The sequence below is a fragment of the Mirounga leonina genome, unplaced genomic scaffold (genome assembly GCF_011800145.1).
Source record: "Mirounga leonina isolate KUSES-001 unplaced genomic scaffold, KU_Mleo_1.0 Mir_447, whole genome shotgun sequence".
Lineage (NCBI taxonomy): Eukaryota > Metazoa > Chordata > Mammalia > Carnivora > Phocidae > Mirounga > Mirounga leonina.
Window position 1 is genome coordinate 412,341 of NW_023270757.1, and position 18,277 is coordinate 430,617.

The 18,277-nt window shown below is 39.9% G+C and overlaps 1 protein-coding gene across 4 annotated transcripts in view; it reads right to left on the bottom strand.

Annotated features, from left to right (window-relative positions):
• The window catches only part of FOCAD (focadhesin), a 310,037-nt gene that overhangs the window by 229,852 nt on the left and 61,908 nt on the right, over positions 1-18,277 (bottom strand). For 3 of the 4 annotated variants that reach the window (XM_034987916.1, XM_034987918.1, XM_034987917.1), the window contains one exon: positions 4,878-4,979. In XM_034987916.1, the coding sequence (XP_034843807.1) occupies positions 4,878-4,979 (102 nt within the window). Of the gene's footprint in view, positions 1-4,877; positions 4,980-5,406; positions 5,765-18,277 lie in introns of those variants that run through there. The other variant, XM_034987919.1, reaches the window with a different exon arrangement.

Here is an 18,277-nt window from a genome sequence, read left to right on the forward strand (position 1 = left end):
GCAGGGGGAGTGGGAGAGGGAGAAGCAGGCTTCCTGCTGAGCAGGGAGCCCAATGCAGGGCTCGATCCCAGGACTCTGGGATCATGACCCAAGCTGAAGGCAGAAGCTTAACGACTTAGCCACCCAGGCACCCCAACATTATCTATCCTTAAGAGGCATACAGACTAGGGGGCGCCTGGGTGGCTCAGTCAGTTAAGCTCAGATTTTGGCTCAGTTTGTGATCTCAGGGTCATGGGATCAAGCCCGGCACCAGGCTCCACGCTGAGCACCGAGCCTGCTTGGGATTTTCTCTCTCCCTCTGCTTGTGCAAGCTCTCTCTCTCTCTCACTCAAATAAGTAAATCTTTAAAAAAAAAAAAAAAAAGAGGCATACATCTAACAGTGGCAATCAGCCGTGTTCCTGGACTAGAGGACAGAAAGTGAAAACTTCTAAAAGAAAGGTATAAAGCGCAATACTTCAATACTTCATGGAGGAAATGCCATTTGAATTATGCTTGACAAACATAATTTTCTAATACTATACATTACACAGCAATGTGATTTCAAAACACCATTAACCTTAATAAAAATTTTAAAGTTACCAAACTGATAATATTTATTTATTCATTGATTCTCTTGGCAAAATTTACTGAGTACCTACAGCATCCCCTTCACTCTTCTACGTGCTAGAAACAAAGCAAGAAACAAGAATATTCGTTCTGATGGAGCTCACAAGCTGGAGGAATTTTTTCCTTATGAAACAAATATTTACACAATCTATAAAAAACTTCTGAGGACTTCTGAGTTCATAATTATTACTGAAACATGCCTTTATCATACCATCCATTTTAGGAAACCAAAAAAATCTTCAAAGATCAAGCAAGCAGACAATGTATGTGTAGGTTAGAATATGAAAAGTTTCCAGAGAGACTGAAGAAACATTGTTTCCCCATCTCTAATAATGCATTTCCCGAAGAATAAACACTATCCAGGTGTCAACAACATCCACAAATAGCTTATCAGTTTTCTCCTACTTTGAGATGCTGAGTGCAAACTGCAAGGTTCATAAAGAAACATATTTCCAAGACGCTATTATTGTTTGACATCACGAACATAATGCTAAGCTTCTTTAGGACAATATACTGTTTAAAAATCTCCCTGGCTTGGCACCTGGGTGGCTCAGTCAGTTAAGTACCTGCCTTTGGCTCAGGTCATGATCCCAGGGTCCTGAGATCGAACCCCATGTCAGGCTGCCTGCTCACTGGGGAGCCTGCTTCTCCCTCTCCCTCTGCCTGCCACTCCCCCTGCTTGTGCTCTCTCCATCTCTGTCAGATGAATAAATAAAATCTTTAAAATAAATAAATGAATAAAAAATTTAAAAAAATAAAAATCTCCTTGGCTTAATCTGTCCTGATTTTAGATTTTGTATCTCCTACATGGTGTCTGATGACTGTCATTTCAGGGGGTATAAATTGACAGATCTGAAGGAGAAAAGAAATATAATAAAACAGACAACCTGAAATCCCAAAGTGATTAAGAATGTTTACAAACATAACTAATTGTGCATGTATCTATCTACACACAAGTCTTTCTTTATGTTCATGGAGGGAGAAGTGAGAGGGGAAAGCTCGGAATAAGAGTCAAGAAACTGAGGCTTGGGGCGCCTGGGTGGCTCAGTCATTAAGCGTCTGCCTTCGGCTCAGGTCATCATCCCAGGGTCCTGGGATCGAGCCCCGCATTGGGCTCCCTGCTCCACGGGAAGCCTGCTTCTCCCTCTCCCCCGGCTTGTGTTCCCTCTCTCCCTGTCTCTCTCTCTCTCTGTCAAATAAATAAATGAAATCTTAAAAAAAAAAAAAAGAAAAAAGAAACTGAGGCTTTAGGCCCATCTCAACCACTAACTAACCATGTGACCTTGAGAAAGTCATTGGATATTGCTTTCCTTCATTCCTTCATCTGAGATATTATGTGTGAGACTAGATAAACTCTAAAGTACCAGGCCTAGAGACAATGACGTCATTGACAATTTATGCAATTCTCAGGTCTTAACGTCTCAGGCCTTCTATAAATGAATGCAGAATTTAATTAGAAAATAATGCCCAAAAAAACTAGCATGAAGATAAACTGTCATGTCAGGACATTTACATACTATTAAAAATGAACCCAGTTAATCAACAATTCCTAACACAGGAAGAACCAGAATACAAGCTCTCTTCACAACATTTTGCCTTCTTCCCCTAGTTGTGAATCACTATTTATATTCTTAGTAAGTTAAATCACCAATCTTCCTTCATTACTTTCCAAACAACTAAAGTTACTAAGTACTAAGTTACTAAGCTAACTTGCTTTAAAATTAAATCTCAGGAAACTAATGGTCTGCTGAAAAATGCAAACCAGAAATATCAATTTCATTCTGCAAAGACTAACCCCATAGTATAAAAGTGAAAACAAGGCAACTGAAATTATTCTTAGCAAATAAATTTAATATAGAACTTCCAAAAGGCTCTAGATATCATAATCTAACACGTGAGAACTTGAATGAAAAGAGTCAATAGAAGCTTATCAGTGAAAAAACCAAGTCAATTAATAATCTTTTTTACCTTATGAATATCTGGACATATTTCATTAGGAGAACTACTTCCAAATCCCAATATAATACTCCTTTGAAATGAAGATAACCAAAAGGTAATTAATTACATGATGGCTAACTCAAGAATTGGAAAAGAAAGATATTCTCGAGGATTACCCTAAAAACAAGCTTAATAATAAATTTGGAAAAAATAAAAAATAAAAAATAAATAAATTTGGCACCACAGCAATAGCATCTTTTATGAAATATCCTAATCTATTTAACAAGAGTGAGAAATTTCATTTAAAAAATGTATTTATAAGTTTGCTATTTTTACTTTCTGACAAAGATGAACAAAGACTTATTTAGGAAATATTAATATCTTCCCTTTGAAAATGCAATCTAGGTGAGGGAAAAGAGGATAGTGATGTTTATGTTGGGCTATCATCCAAATGTCACATTAATTTTTCTCACCAGCAGATGATCCAAGGTTCCCTATGTCTATTAAAACTTCCTGTGGCAGTACACCGTGCCTAGAAATCCCGTCTAACATTGAAGTTATGGACTTAGAAATGGTGTTCTAAGAAACTGTAATGAATAGGACACTGTAAGACCTTCAAGAGCAAGAAAATATGAATATAACTGGTGTGGTGAATGTAACTCAGGCACTGGATTACCTCAGACAATTGTATCCTATCATGACCTTGCATGATGGTACTAAGTACGCAGTGATATTTTTATATTAGGAGGCCCTCTGCAACCCACCTCATCTACATAAATTCAGTAGTTAAAGAGCACCTAGAAATGCGCCAAGCTTTATTAATACAAAGACTAATGAGAAATGGTCTCTGCCCTCAGAAAGTTTTCCCAGAAAGGAATTATAATACAATGAAATACAATAATGTTACAAATCACAGCTGAAAGTTACTATGAGACCACATAAAAGAGACACCTCATTCAGCTTGGTAAGCAAGGACTTTCGAGCAGAGAGATTTAAAATAGAGAAATGAGTCAGGAAAGGGTTGGGGTAAAATTCAAGAGTAAAGGAGGTACTGATAAGCAAAAGCACGGAGGTAAGGGAACAGCATGGCTTTCCGTGTGGAACCGAAAGCAAGTCTGAGTACTGCTGAATACACCATTCATAAATTAGTAAGTCAAGAGAAAACTGGGGAAATAGGTTGAAACTGTGTGAGAAAGAGAGCCTAGCATAACAAACTCGATTTTACCCTCTAGCCCAGGGATTTTCCAACTATTTTGGAAGCCACACTATTGTTTGCCAGTAGAAAGCTGCCATAAGATATCAACATGTAAGTTCTATAGAAAGAGCTAACGGGGTAGAGGGCAGTCCCCATGCTCAGCCCACACTATGCAAGTGCAGTTTTAAAACCACAATTGTGTTAACTTAAGCAAGGGAGTGATACAATAAAATTTACTCTCGTTTTTTGTTTTTTTTTTAAAGATTTATTTGTTTGAGAGAGAGTGCACGTGCACAAAGAGGGAGAGAAAGAGGGAGAAGCAGACTCCCCACTGAGCAGGGAGCCTGACGTGGGGCTCCTTCCCAGGACCCTGGGATCATGACCTGAGCCAAAGGCAGACCTTAATTGACTGAGCCACCCAGGTGTCCCAAGATTTACTTTCTTGACATAACACCCTGCTGGATGTTTAGAGAGTTGCTCTGAGCAAGACAGGATTGGAGGCAGAGATGTCAATTAGGAACAGGTGGCAAAAGCCACAGCAAGAGATGAGGATATGCGCTGGCGTCATGGCAGTAAGAATGGAAGAAAGGGGGTAGTTTTTGAGGACCATCAGAATGCCCTGGTGAAGCTAAACTGAGCCCATGTGTGGCGGTATTACTTGATCCCAATTGGCAGGTTTCCAATGGAGAGAGCACTCACTACTCAATTCCCAGGGGGAAGAAGCTATCTTTTCTATGTATTGTGTAGTAGCTTACCTAGTATTTCTAGTCAACTTTCCTAACTAATCAATGCTTAACTTTTTTTTTTTTAAGATTTTATTTGAGAGAGAGAGAGAAAGAGCATGAGCGGGGAGGAGGGGCAGCGAGAGAGGAAGAAGCAGACTCCCCACTGAGCAGGGAAGTCTTAACTTTAATAATAGCTTTTCTCATATTCAATATTTCAACCATCAATTAGATCTGGTAGGGTTTTGTTTTGTTTTGCCTCTTACTCTTAAAAAGAAAACACTACTATATTATGTTCTAAAACATTTCTTTTCTTCAAAACAACATAGTCAAAGTAGCTTAAAAAAAGCAAAACAAAAGCTCTAAAATGAGCATATGCCATTCCATCTCCCTCATTTATTTTATTTTACATTACCTTTCAGGGCATTGCTGGAAAAAAGCCGTCAGCTGCTGCAAAAGTACTGGCCAGCAGTCAGGTCTGTGTTCAAGCATAGTGATCAAAGGCTGAGGATGATTTCTGAAAAGCACAGAGAGTCACATTGGAAGCTGTTGTTTACGGACTACAAATTCTCAATATCCAAAAAGAGCAACAAGGGCCAATGCCATCTAGCAACTTTTTTCCAGGATGCAAAACTATCATTTGTTGCAGAGTTGGGTCATTAGAACTAACATTTTTTCCCTTTATCTACCTGTTTTGCAGAAAAGAGAATCAATTCTGAGTCTTAGGGATCCAAATTTGAGCACGAACTCTGCCACACAATAACTCTGGGACTTTGGCCAAGCTCTTGAATCCAGGAGCTCGGTCATATCCATCTCCTTGGGTTTCTTTATTCCTGGAAACCTTGGGCCACCTCCCCCTCCTCTCTTTCCAAACCTGGAAGGTTCTATTTCCTCTAACATTGCCCCAAGTTATACGCACTCTCTCCTTCTCTGTTCCTACTTACCCCCTGTTCTTCTCAGTGTATGGCTCCATTCCTCCAGCATATTTAAGATAAGGAAAAAGAAAACATTTCTCCCATCTCAAAATAAACTCTCCAAACTGAAAATTCTTAAAATTTCTACTGAACAAGAATGAGAATTTTTATTTGGGCTACATCCATTAATATACCTAAAGAGACTACAAAACATAAGATCTGAAATCTGCAGGATTCTCCAATAATGAGGTTTAAGAAAAAAAAAAAAACAAACACAGGTTATTTTAAATAGTTCAAAAAGCCTATTAGAAATAGTAAATTCAGGGGCACCTGGGTGGCTCAGATGGTTAAGCGTCTGCCTTTGGCTCAGGTCATGATCCTAGGGTCATAGGATCAAGTCCCGCATTGGGCTCCCTGCTAGGCGGGGAGCCTGCTTCTCCCTCTGCGCCTCTCTCTCTCTCTCTCTCTTACTCTCATGAATAAATAAATAAAACATTTTAAAATTAAAAAAATAGTAAATTCATTAGCTTTTTAAACTATGATGTACTATACAAAACTTTTAGTTATTATTGATATGGCTTTTTCCTCCAAAAAAATTAATAAAACAATTGTAAAAAAAATCAACCTTTCCTTTTTTACATAAAAGGAATCATATACATAATACTCTTTAATCTCAAATTTTAACCTTACAATGTATCTCCAGCAATGTTTAAAAAAAAAAAAATCAAGCCATCAATTAAACCCAAATGACTTTTTTTTTTTTTAAGACTGCCTTCTTGGTGATTCTCAAAATGTGATCTCCTTAAGGTCAGTAGCAATCACCTGGGAACTTGTTAGAAATGCAAATGCATTCGCAGGCCCCAGCCCAGACCTAATAAATAGCCCTCCAGACAATTCTGAGGCCCTGCTATAAAGCAGTGGTTCTCAATCCTGGTTGCATGTTTGATTCATCTGTGGAGCTCTTTTAAAAATACCGATACCCACCCCCCCCCAAAAAAAAAAACAAAAACAACAAATGATACCCAGGCCTCAATTATATTGGGGTTGCTAGGAGTGGGGCACAGGCATTAGTCATTTTTAAAAACTCTTCCAGCAATTCGAACGTGTTGCCAGAGTTGAGAACCACTACAAGGAAAAAAGCCCCAGAAGAGGGAGGTGAAGAGTCAGCAAGTTTTCGGCTGTCTCGCTCCTCTTAAACAGCAAAGTATGGCAGGTCCGTCACATGGAAACTCTGCAGTGAGGCACGGCTCTGACATGACTCCACAGTTCCCTCATATCAGAACGCCATCTCCTGACGTGCTCCTCAGCCTCACCTAATCTATCACGCACTAGCGTCACTTCCTGGCAGCCTCCCGTTTGTCACAGCACAGGCTATTTCTGACTGATCAGATGACTGCCATTGCTAAGGGATCGCTCCAACGCTTTCTGCCAACACTCAAAAATCCTATTTCCAAATTCCAAACTCACTGGCACTTAAACCTACCTAGAATTGCTTCTGCTCTAGCTGCCATAGATGTTAACAAACAAATGTTCCAGATCCTGACAGTCTCCCAGGAATGTCACATCAGCCAAACTTCTAAGGCTGAGAGTTCAGTAGGTCATGTTCCAGTAGACATGAATAAAAAGGAAAGAACAGCACCTGCAATCATTTTAGGTATGGGTTTGGCTCCTGCCAAGCACCATATTGAAATGAGGAGCATCACACAGGACCATCCATTAATCCTCCACCTAATGGTGGCATTTATGACTATTTAAGAAGAAAATCCAACAAGTTATCACGTCATTATGTATTATCACACATCGTGTGTGATCATAAAGCACTTAAGTGCTTTTCAATACTCTTCCCTTATAAGTTATTCCTTCCCCCATCTCGATCCTCACCCCCCACAAAAAAATCAAGTATCTATTGTTTGGGTGGGTTTTTTTTTTTTTTTTTTTTCTATCTACTGTTTACGATTTTTGTCTAAATTAAATCGGGTCAACAGAAATAAGAGGTAGTAATTTTAAAGTAGGATCAGAGGGCGCCTGGGTGGCTCAGTCGGTTAAGCGGCTGCCTTCAGCTCAGGTCATGATCCCAGGGTCCTGGTAACAAGCCCCATGTCCAGCTCCCTGCTTGGTGGAGAGCCTGCTTCTCCCTCTCCCTCTGCCTGCCACTCTGCCTACTTGTGCTCTCTCTCTCTCTCTGTCAAATAAATAAATAAAATCTTAAAAAATAAATAAAGTAGGATCAGGAATGCTGCACATATGGCCAATGTAACTTAGCTTCTACTACACTGGGATTGTGGGAACCACTCTAGCTTTGTTGCATGAAGCTGAAGGCCTGTTTTGCTAGCCGTTGGATTTAGCAAAGTCTATTTAGTATCTCAGACTTAAACACTAAAGATGAGATGAAGTAGAATATAGGAGAATAGGGATTATCCAGATTAATTACTGATTTAGACATCTGGATAATTAACTTTTCCAAAGAATTGATTACGTCTGATCCAAGTGCAAATATTGCAGAGAATAATATACAATATTGATTCCAAGAACCTCTCTTGAGGCAGAAGGGAAGTCCAAAATAAGAACATTGAATCTTACTAGTGATTAACATTTGATTATAATATCATACTATTTCAACTGAATACAACTAACCTAAAATCAATTATAATTGCCAAAATTTTGTTTTAATACTTTGAGCATAATGAAGAGCTAAATTCTCCCTTGTGAATCATCAAATTGGTGTGCAAATACAAATCTAGAAAGCTTTATGCTTACTAGGATGAATGCATTTTCTAATTCAATATACTTTATGGTGCAACTGCCATGCATGAAGTTTTCTCAGTCTTTGCACTACTGCTATTTGGGGTCAGAGAATTCTTTTGGGGGTCGTCCAATGCACTGAAGGATAGTTAGCATTCCTGGCCTCCACCCACAAGATGCTAATAGCATTCAATATAGTTATGACAATCAAAAATGTCTCCAGACATTACCAAGTGTCCCCTGGGGGGCAAAACTGCCCCTGGTTAAGAACCTTTGCATTACTGTAAAATGACAAGCACTTATGAAAGGCACAAAACTGATTAAACCATGGTACCATTCCAGAGCTATTAAAAAAAAAAGACTATGATTCCACCTCTACCCTTCCTTACACTGAACCAAATGCAATCGATCATACTCAAATGTCTATAAGAAATATAGTCATCAAATATTAACATTAGGTGCGCAAGAGTAACACAGTACAGCAGAAACTCCAGAATTTTAAATGGAAAACTCATGGAAAATTATTCCTTTGCAAAATACAGAATCATGTTCCAAAATAAACAGTATTCAATAATATACCTACTAATTTGGATATGATAGAAAATGGTCATTTTTCTATTTAAAATATTATCATTGGAATATTTAAGATGTCATAAGGCTAAGTATAATTCATTCTTGATGCATTCAGGGACTATTAAATTTATGGATTATTCAAGATTTCTCTTTTCCTTCTTCCCCTCATTCACTACTCATTAGCCATTCCACTTCGTTCAAGTACATCCAACTGAGAAAGGTCAAGGTAAATGGAAGGATCCACGGTTTAAACAAGTCCCCTCTGTTCTTCATTAGAAGCACTGTTGATCAAAAAAAGAATGTGGTACAAAAGAACACCAAGCAAAACCTTAGTTATGCCTTAAAATTTCACTTATCCCCAAACCCGTTACTCAAGTTATACAAAGTTGACTATAACACCTTATTCAAAATGGTAGATGGGTTGACCATACAATCAACCTGATCACTTGTAAAATTAATAGTGGCAGACAATAAGCTATGCAAGTTTTGAGGAACAAATACAACCATGGGATGCTGTCATCATTATTATTCATACAAGCAGTGCCTACCTAGCTTCGTTGGAATCACTTACTGTTTCCTACCTCGGAAAAAAACTGCAAGCAGAGAGGAGAGGGAAAATAGTGAAGGGAAAGCAATGAACTAAAATGAACTAAAAGGGTCAAGAGTTCCATATTTACATTCTGGCTCTGCAACGAACCGTGTGATCTCAGGCAAGAGAATTAACCTCTCTTGGGCAAAGTTTCTTCGTCTATAAAATGAGGACATCAGACTAAGTAGCTCCCAGTGCTAAAGATAGACAATGCAAGCCATCCATTAAAGGCCTAACCTTCATACTGCTCTGGACTAAATGTAGGACCAAACCCTGGAAAGGCAGAAAGCAGTACAGAAGGCTCTCAACTGTTAATAATTCTATGCCAAGCTTACGTAGCTCTAAGGCTAATGTTTAATAAAATCTAAGCCTCACAAAGGAGTCTCCTATTTTTTAAATTTTTTTTAAAGATTTTATTTATTTGCTTGAGAGAGAGTGAGACAGCGCAAGAGAGAGAGCACAGAGGGGGAGGGAGAAGCAGACTCCCCGCTGAGCAGGGAGCCCGATGAGGGACTCGATCCCGGGACCCTGGGATCATGACCTGAGCTGAAGGCAGTCGCTTAACTGACTGATCCCAGGTGCCTCAGGAATCTCCTATTTCTAATCTCAAAGAGATAAACCATAGCATATTTATTTCAGAGAGAAGTACAGTGCCCAGAATGAGCACAAATTTTCAAGTCAGAATTTCCCAACTCCTGAGACATCCAATAGATTCTGCTCTCCTCTTAAAAGGGAAGAGTACTGTTTCTAAAGATTAAAATCAATACAAACCAGGAGACGTGGTCACCCTTCACTGGCCTCTTGTGTCTCGGTCACCCTTCATTGGCCTCTAGTGTCTCTTATCTCTCCCTCACTGTGTGGTTTTTGTTTCTACCCCAGAGGAACCAATTTGTCCTCCATTCTTTGGCACCTTCCCATTTCATGATTTATAAATGTCTTAACTGCCATTTTCAGTAGAGCATTTACACTGTACCTAGCACACGGAATACTCCATCCATGGGGTACCATTCTATCAGGCAGGTAGGTTTGTATCTTAAACCAGAGCAGAGGTTGCCTGAAAGCTGGATCTGTCTTACTCTTGTTAGGTTTCCCTTTCAGTGCTGAGGCAAAGCTCCAATAAATGTAACTCACACACGCACACTCTCCCCAAAGCACCTTTTAAAACTCTTTCACTGGATCGTGAAAAACCAACTTATCCCAGTGCCTCTAGTACATGGTTTCAAGATCCACATTGCTCAGGGATAAAAAGCACAGAGGAAGCATGTAGAGTTGGTACCTAACACTGGAGTCCTCCCCACCCTTTAATAATATTGTCAACAGGGCGCCTGGGTGGCTCAGTTGGTTGAGCGACTGCCTTCGGGTAAGGTCATGGTCCCGGGGTCCTGGGATCGAGTCCCGCATCGGGCTCCCTGCTCTGCGGGGAGCCTGCTTCTCCCTCTCCGACTCCCCCTGCTTGTGTTCCCTCTCTCGCTGTGTCTCTCTCTGTCAAATAAATAAATAAAATCTTTTAAAAAATAATAATAATATTGTCAACAACACAGTGCAGTACACACATCCTAACAGAATGGAGTGGGGCAGGAATGAATGGTAAATGCACAGTTCCGCGAGACTAGCACGAGGCAATGACAGAATAAGGTATGGAACTAGATTCACCTTTCCAAATCTAAATACATCAATCTTAATAGAAAAGAGTAAAAAAAAAAAAAAAAATGAGGCTTGCGGTAGGCAAATCAAAAAGCCAAGTTATTTGTAACCTTTAGGTCACCTCAACCTTTCTGCTCCATCTCTGAATACAGGAAAGCTAGGATTTGATTTACATCATAAATTCAGCGATAGACACAGATTGCGTTTTCTGTGTGAGGAAACAATGCCTACAGTCACCATGCATTTTCATGTATGCAGCTGTGACCCGGGCGCTTTCAGAAGCATAACATAGCACTTACTACATCAAACATGCATTTTAAAAGCATTTCTCTACCTGCTCTGAATTTTGATTTGAAAGTGCTGGTTAGAAGCCAAAAAGGGATTAAAAAAAAAACCAAAACAATGCTCTGCAGATTTTAAGATTAAAAAAAATACATAACAAAAATTTAAGATTCCACAATGAATATTACTATAAAAAAGAAAAACTACACAATAATTGTGAATTATACTGTTGTGCTTTTAAGGCACATGTATTTTTCCTTTCCACATAAGCTGAAGAAGACTTCTGGAGCAAAAAGTATTTTAATTTGGACATTTTGACAAATTTTGATGAATTTGACTATTTTCTTTGGGTCCATAAGGCAGATAGGGAAAGTGCAAGATTTCTTTGAAAACATAGTTCATATTACAATTGATTCTGCCCTTATACTGAACCTTTTGCAGGAACCCTATTTTGAGAGGCAGGATTTTAACCCAAAGGTGTGTGCCAACGTTAGAAGTCTGAAACTATTCTTGGTAGAAGATAATGACTGTGGGGAAACAAACAAATACTTAGGGTTCCAAAACTTCCATTCTTAAGTAACCTGCCATGATTACAATATATATATATGTATAAAAATAAAATTGAATTAAATTTAAAAACTAGAGACAAGATAAATTGGCTAGGCCAAAATGACATTTTATACCCTTAAAGACACTGATCATCAAATTACCATAGCAATTTTTTAAAATTAAACATCCACCTTTAGAAGAACTTAAAAGCACTTTCTAGGGGCAATCGCTTAACTGGAAGACCATACAATATGTGTAGCTTATTCTTTAGGTCTGATTATAAATCCCAAGTGTAAACCCCAGGTGATTAGAACCATAAACTGTGAACAAAGACTTCCTTGGGTGGGAAAGAGGAGAGAAAAGAAGAAATGAAAACAGAAGCAAAACATGCAGTTCAACAGAAAGCATCAAACTGCAAAGAGCCAGATGGCCCTTGGAAAGTAATGGGTATGCTTCCCCTGTTACTACCCTCGCTTTTCTTATCATTAACTCTGCTGGGCTTTGTCCTAGTCAGAGCTGACACTGATAATCCCTTTTTTTTTTTAAGATTTTATTTATTTATTTGACAGAGAGACACAGTGAGAGAGGGAACACAAGCAGGGGGAGTGGGAGAGGGAGAAGCAGACTTCCTGTTGAGCAGGGAGCCCGATGCGGGGCTCGATCCCAGGACCCTGGGATCATGACCTGAGCCGAAGGCAGACGCTTAACGACTGAGCCACCGAGGTGCCCCTGATAATCCCTTCTTACTCGTATTCGTTTTCATGAATTTTCTATAAAGATGTCCCTTTATTCATTAAAGCAAGAATTCACAAGCCCTCCAAAATGATATGCAAAATTTTAAGGACGTGTGTGTGTGTGTGTGTGTACATTTTCTAAGGAAGGACCAAAACTTTTTTGAGATTCTCAAAGAAGGCTCTTGCTCACCACCACCCCCCCCCAAAAAAACAGTAAATACCAGTGAATTTAAGTATAGGTAAAGTGATTACTACAATTCAGGCTCGTCAAACTCCCGCTTTCAAAAAAAACTACAAAGTAAGCACAATCTCCCCCCTCAAAAAAATGTTACATACTATGTGCCCCAAAATGGTAGGTACCCAAGTATTGAAGTTTTTCTAACTTCAGCAAAATTAAGTATCTTATTCTACTGGTTCCAATCCCTTATGGCACCTTGACTGTGTAGTACAGATGTTTTAATAATGGGGTCATGCTTATTTTATGCTAATAAAACCAAACATCTACATCTCAGGCGATCCCTCTAGATAATATATTCAATTACTGAAATAATTAGCTCCCCCAAAAGCAAAATGCTCACTTTGACCCCCCCCCACAAAAAAAAGCTAGACAGTTAAGTTTTTAAAGAATTACAGGATTCCAAGCAACCTCATTAAGAAAAGTAATGTAGGGGCGCCTGGGTGGCTCAGTCGTTAAGCGTCTGCCTTCGGCCCGGGGCATGATCCAGGGTCCTGGGATCGAGCCCTACTTCGGGCTCCCTGCTCGGCGGGAAGCCTGCTTCTCCCTCTCCCACTCCCCCTGCTTGTGTTCCCTCTCTCACTGTGTCTCTCTCTGTCAAATAAATAAATAAAATCTTTAAAAGAAAAAAAAAGTAATGTAATATGGAAATCTGCATAGAAATGAAAAACAATAGTTACTCTTTTTTTTTGTTTCAAGTTTTTACTTAAATTCTAGGTAACCTATAGTGTAATATTCATTTCAGGAGTAGAATTTAGTGATTCATCACTTGCATATAACATTAATTACTCTTAGGGCCCCTGGGTGGCTCAGTCGTTGAGTGTCTGCCTTCGGCTCAGGTCATGATCCCAGGGTTCTGGGATCGAGCCCCACATCAGGCTCCCTGCTCCGTGTGAAGCCTGCTTCTCCCTCTCCCACTCCCCCTGCTTGTATTCCCTCTCTCGCTGTGTCTCTCTCTGTCAAAATAAATAAATAAAATCTTTAAAAAAAAAAAAAAAGACTAAAGAGTTTATTTCCATAACTTACAAAGAATACCTCCAAAAAATAAATGTAAAAGGCAAAAACACTAAAAGCTGACTGGACTTGGTAAGCATACAAAAAGATTACAGAATAAATAAAATATATTATTCATGCAATGGAATATTATTCAGCTATACAATATAGATGAACCTTGAAAACATTATGCTAGGTGGAAAAAGAAAGGCATAAAAGGCCATGTATTGTAGGGATTCCATTTATATAAAATGTCCAGAAGAGGCAAATCCACAGAAACAAAAAAGTGTTTTCCAGGGCTTGGGGGTAAGATATACTAGGGAATGACTGTTAATGAGGCTTCTTTTAGGGGTGATGAAAATGTGCTGGAATTAGATAGTGATTATGGTTAGACAACTTTATGGATATAATACTGAATTTTATGGTTTAAAAAGTTGAATTTTATGGTATATAAATTATATCTCCAAAAAGTGCATTAAAAAATATCTCAGGGGTGCCTGGCTTCCTCAGTTAGTGGAGCATGTGATGCTTGATCTTGGGGTTATGAGTTCGAACCCCACGTAGGGTGTAGAGATTACTTAAACAATACAAACATAAAAAAAAATTTTCGAATTTAATTCAGCCACATACAATCTTTTTTTTTTTTAAAGATTTTATTTATTTATTTGAGACAGAGAGAATGAGAGAGAGAGAGAGAGAGAGCGCACATGAGAGGGGGGAGGGTCAGAGGGAGAAGCAGGCTCCCCGCTGAGCAGGGAGCCCGATGCGGGACTCAATCCAGGGACTCCAGGATCATGACCTGAGCCGAAGGCAGTCGCTCAACCAACTGAGCCACCCAGGCGCCCCAGCCACATACAATCTTAAATTTAGTTAACCTCTTCTTGATTTTAGAAAAAATCATGTGTATCATGTGAAGTACAACACCAACAGAATCAAAATAACTTGAATTTCCCTTACAAAGGAAGTAAGTTCAATCAGAATCTCATTTATTACCTCAATACACCTGGTTGATCATGTGCATTTCTTTTTAAGATTTACTTATTTGAGAGAGAGAGAGAGAGAGAGCACATAAGCAGGGGGAGCAGCAGAGGGAGAGGGAGAAACAGATTCCCCACCGAGCAGGGAGCCAGATGCGGGACTCGATCCCAGGACCCCGGGATCATGACCTGAGCCAAAGGCAGATGCTTAGCCGACTAAGCCACCCAGGCACCACGATTACGCCCATTCTTAAGGATGCAGATGTGGGAGGCAAGAGAGTTATATGTTTTTCTAATCACTATGAAATACCATGATGTTGTCTGGTTATTTTAGCCATTCATCCAGTGATTCTCAAACCTGTTTCCACATCAGAATCCCTTGAGATGTTTTTAAAAATACATAGATTCTAGGGGCGCCTGGGTGGCTCAGTCGTTAAGCATCTGCCTACGGCTCAGGTCATGATCCCGGGGTCCTGGGATCGAGCTCCGCATCGGGCTCCCTGCTCCGTGGGGAGCCTGCTTCTCCTTCTCCCACTCCCCCTGCTTGTGTTCCCTCTCTCACTGTCTCTCTCTGTCAAATAAATAAATAAAATCTTAAAAAAAAAAAATTCTTTAAAGAAAAATTAAAGAAAAAATATATAGATTCTAGGTACCCACACTGGCTGACACCCAAGCTTTCTAAATCAGAATCTATAGATTAAGTGCATTTCCAGGGATTCTTACCATTTTCACTTCTCCAGTGCCACCAGCAAATGTGAAAGGAGTGGTAGGCTAGGGAAATCACCATTTTTAAATCATCACAGTGAAAATTAGTTGGGAGGTTGGGGATGTAATGAGGAGCAGGATATTTGCATGGTTCCAAGAGTCTTTTCCACAGATTGCTTATTAGTTACAAGAGAAAAATGATTAACTCTACAGTGGAGAAACAAGACATCACCTCTGACTGGGTAACCAAAATTAAAGTCACTACTGAGGGGTACCTGGCTGGCTCAGTCAGTACAGCATGTGACTCTTGATCCTGGGGCCATGAGTTTGAGCCCCACGATGGGGGTAGAGTTTACTTAAAAAAAAAAAAAAAATTTTTTTTTTTAATTTAAAACCATCAGTGAGGGATGAGATGGACATCAGGGCCTCCAGGTGTGAGATCCTGAGAAGGACATGGCATCACTTCTATAGATTTCCAAAAGTCAATGTCATGAAAGACAACGAAAGGAAAAGAGACTGTTCCAGACTTTAAAAGACTAAAAAGATAGGACAACTAAAGGTAACATGTGATCCTAAATTAGATCCTACACACTAAAAAAGGAAAAAGGTATAAAAGGATGCTATGACAAAACTGGAATATGGACTATAGATTGCTATATTGATGTTAAATTTTCTCAGTATGATAACTGTTCTCTGATTATATGAGAATACCCTTATTCTTAGAAAATACACACTATTGAATACATATAATCTACTCACAAATGTTTTTTAAGAATTATACCGAATAGACAGAATGATAAAGCAAATGTGGCAAAGTATTAAACTCATGAATCAAGGTAAATGATATACGGGAGGTCTTTTGTACTATTTGCACAATCTTTCTGGAACCTTGAAATTATTTCCAAATAATAAGTTAAAAAGACAGACCTTCAAAACTCCCCACTACTCTTTAACTAAAACCCAAAGTCTTTGCCACGGCCTTGTGTATTCTGGGCCATGCTCCCTCTCCTGGGCCTCCATCCCAGCCTCCCCCTCCCTGAAACTGAGCTCCAGCCACTGGGCCTCCTGTGCCTTGCTCCTATGCACCAGCTCGCTCTTACTCCAGCACGGAGGCACCTGTTTCCACCTCAATCTCCACACCCTTCCTGTGCTCTTCCCATGGTTGACTCCATCTCATTCTTCAAAATGGGCAGAAGAGAAAATGCAGAAGGAGTTTAATGCTGAGGAAAAGCTAGTTATCAAAATTAAAACTGGGGCTACGTTTTGATGTCCACAGCCACAAACTGGTCTTAGTGCACTGCGTGTCAGTCCTTCTCCTGGGACTCTCTTGTTTTTCTATGTAATAGAACTAAGGGATGAATGTGTTTGCCTTAAGAACAAAGTGAAGGGCGCCTGGGTGGCTCAGATGGTTAAGCGTCTGCCTTCGGCTCAGGTCATGATCCCAGGGTCCTGGGATCGAGTCCCGCATCGGGCTCTCTGCTCCTTGGGAGCCTGCTTCTCCCTCTGCCTCTCTCTCTCTCTCTCTCTGTCTCTCATGAATGAATAAATAAAATCTTTAAAAAAAAAAAAAAAGAACAAAGTGAAAAAGATCAGTATGAATTACAAAGTACTTTAGCCTTCAGGACACACATCTTTACATTCTTAACATTAAGTCTCTAGGACGCCTGGGTGGTTCAGTCAGGTGGCCGTCTGCCTTTGGCTTGGGTCATGATCCCGGGGTCCTGGGATCGAGCCCCACATCCAGCTCCCTGCTTGGCGGGGAGGCCTGCTTCTCCTTCTCCCTCTGCTGCTCCCCCTGCTTGTGCTCTCTCTCTGTCAAATGAATAAATAAAATCTTAAAAAAAAAAATCAACTATCTAAATAAACTACCTAACACTGTCCAAAGAGATGAACGAATACATATAGAGGGTGCATAACTAATCCGCTCAGGGTATAACCCTCCGTTACCCTTGGCCCCATCACCCATTCAGAGCACACCATCTGCCAAAAGCATTTAATATTCCCTAATTTCAGAAAGTACAGCTTGATGTGGATCAGACCAAACCTTTCCACAAATGAGATTCTTAACATTTGCTATGTGTGCATGTCAGCCACTGTCTGGCACATCAGAATGGTGCATGAATTCTGGAACAAGCAGTCACCGCTCATGAATTCACAGCTACTTCCTCACTTCAGCAAAAGGAAGAGAGATCTTGAAAAGATTGCCATAATATGAATATGCAGAGGAAAAAACGAAAGGCAGAGCTTATGATAAAATTTCCGGGGGCGGGGGGGATGGCATATTACAAAGCAACTAAGAAAATGAGCCTCAATAATTTATGAATCGTAAAAACTTAAGTTTAGTTATTCTTCCTCACAACTGAAATACGCACTGCAGATCCGTTCTCTGCTGCACTTCCTCTGTGGTCAATATTCAAGAATGTTTAAGTAACTTAAATATAAGTGTTACAGAAAAATGGAGTTCAAGGTAACCAATAGAAAATCCGGACCATGGGCTCCTGGGTGGCTCAGTCATTAAGCGTCTGCCTTCGGCTCAGGTCATGATCCCGGGGTCCTGGGATCGAGCCCCGCATCGGGCTCCCTGCTCCACGGGAAGCCTGCTTCTCCCTCTCCCACTCCCCCTGCTTGTGTTCCCTTTCTCACAGTCTGTCAAAAAATAAAATCTTAAAAAAAAAAAAAAATCCGGACCAAACAAAAGGGGGAGAAGAAAGATAAGCCTAAACTAAAGGATACATTAGTAGCAGTTTTTAAAAGGCAGGATGGGTGGGGGGGGGTGCCTGGTTGGCTCAGTCGATAGAGCGCGCTTGATCTTGGGGTCATGAGTTCAAGACCCACATTGGGTGTATAGAGATTACAAAAAATAAACAAACTTTTAAAA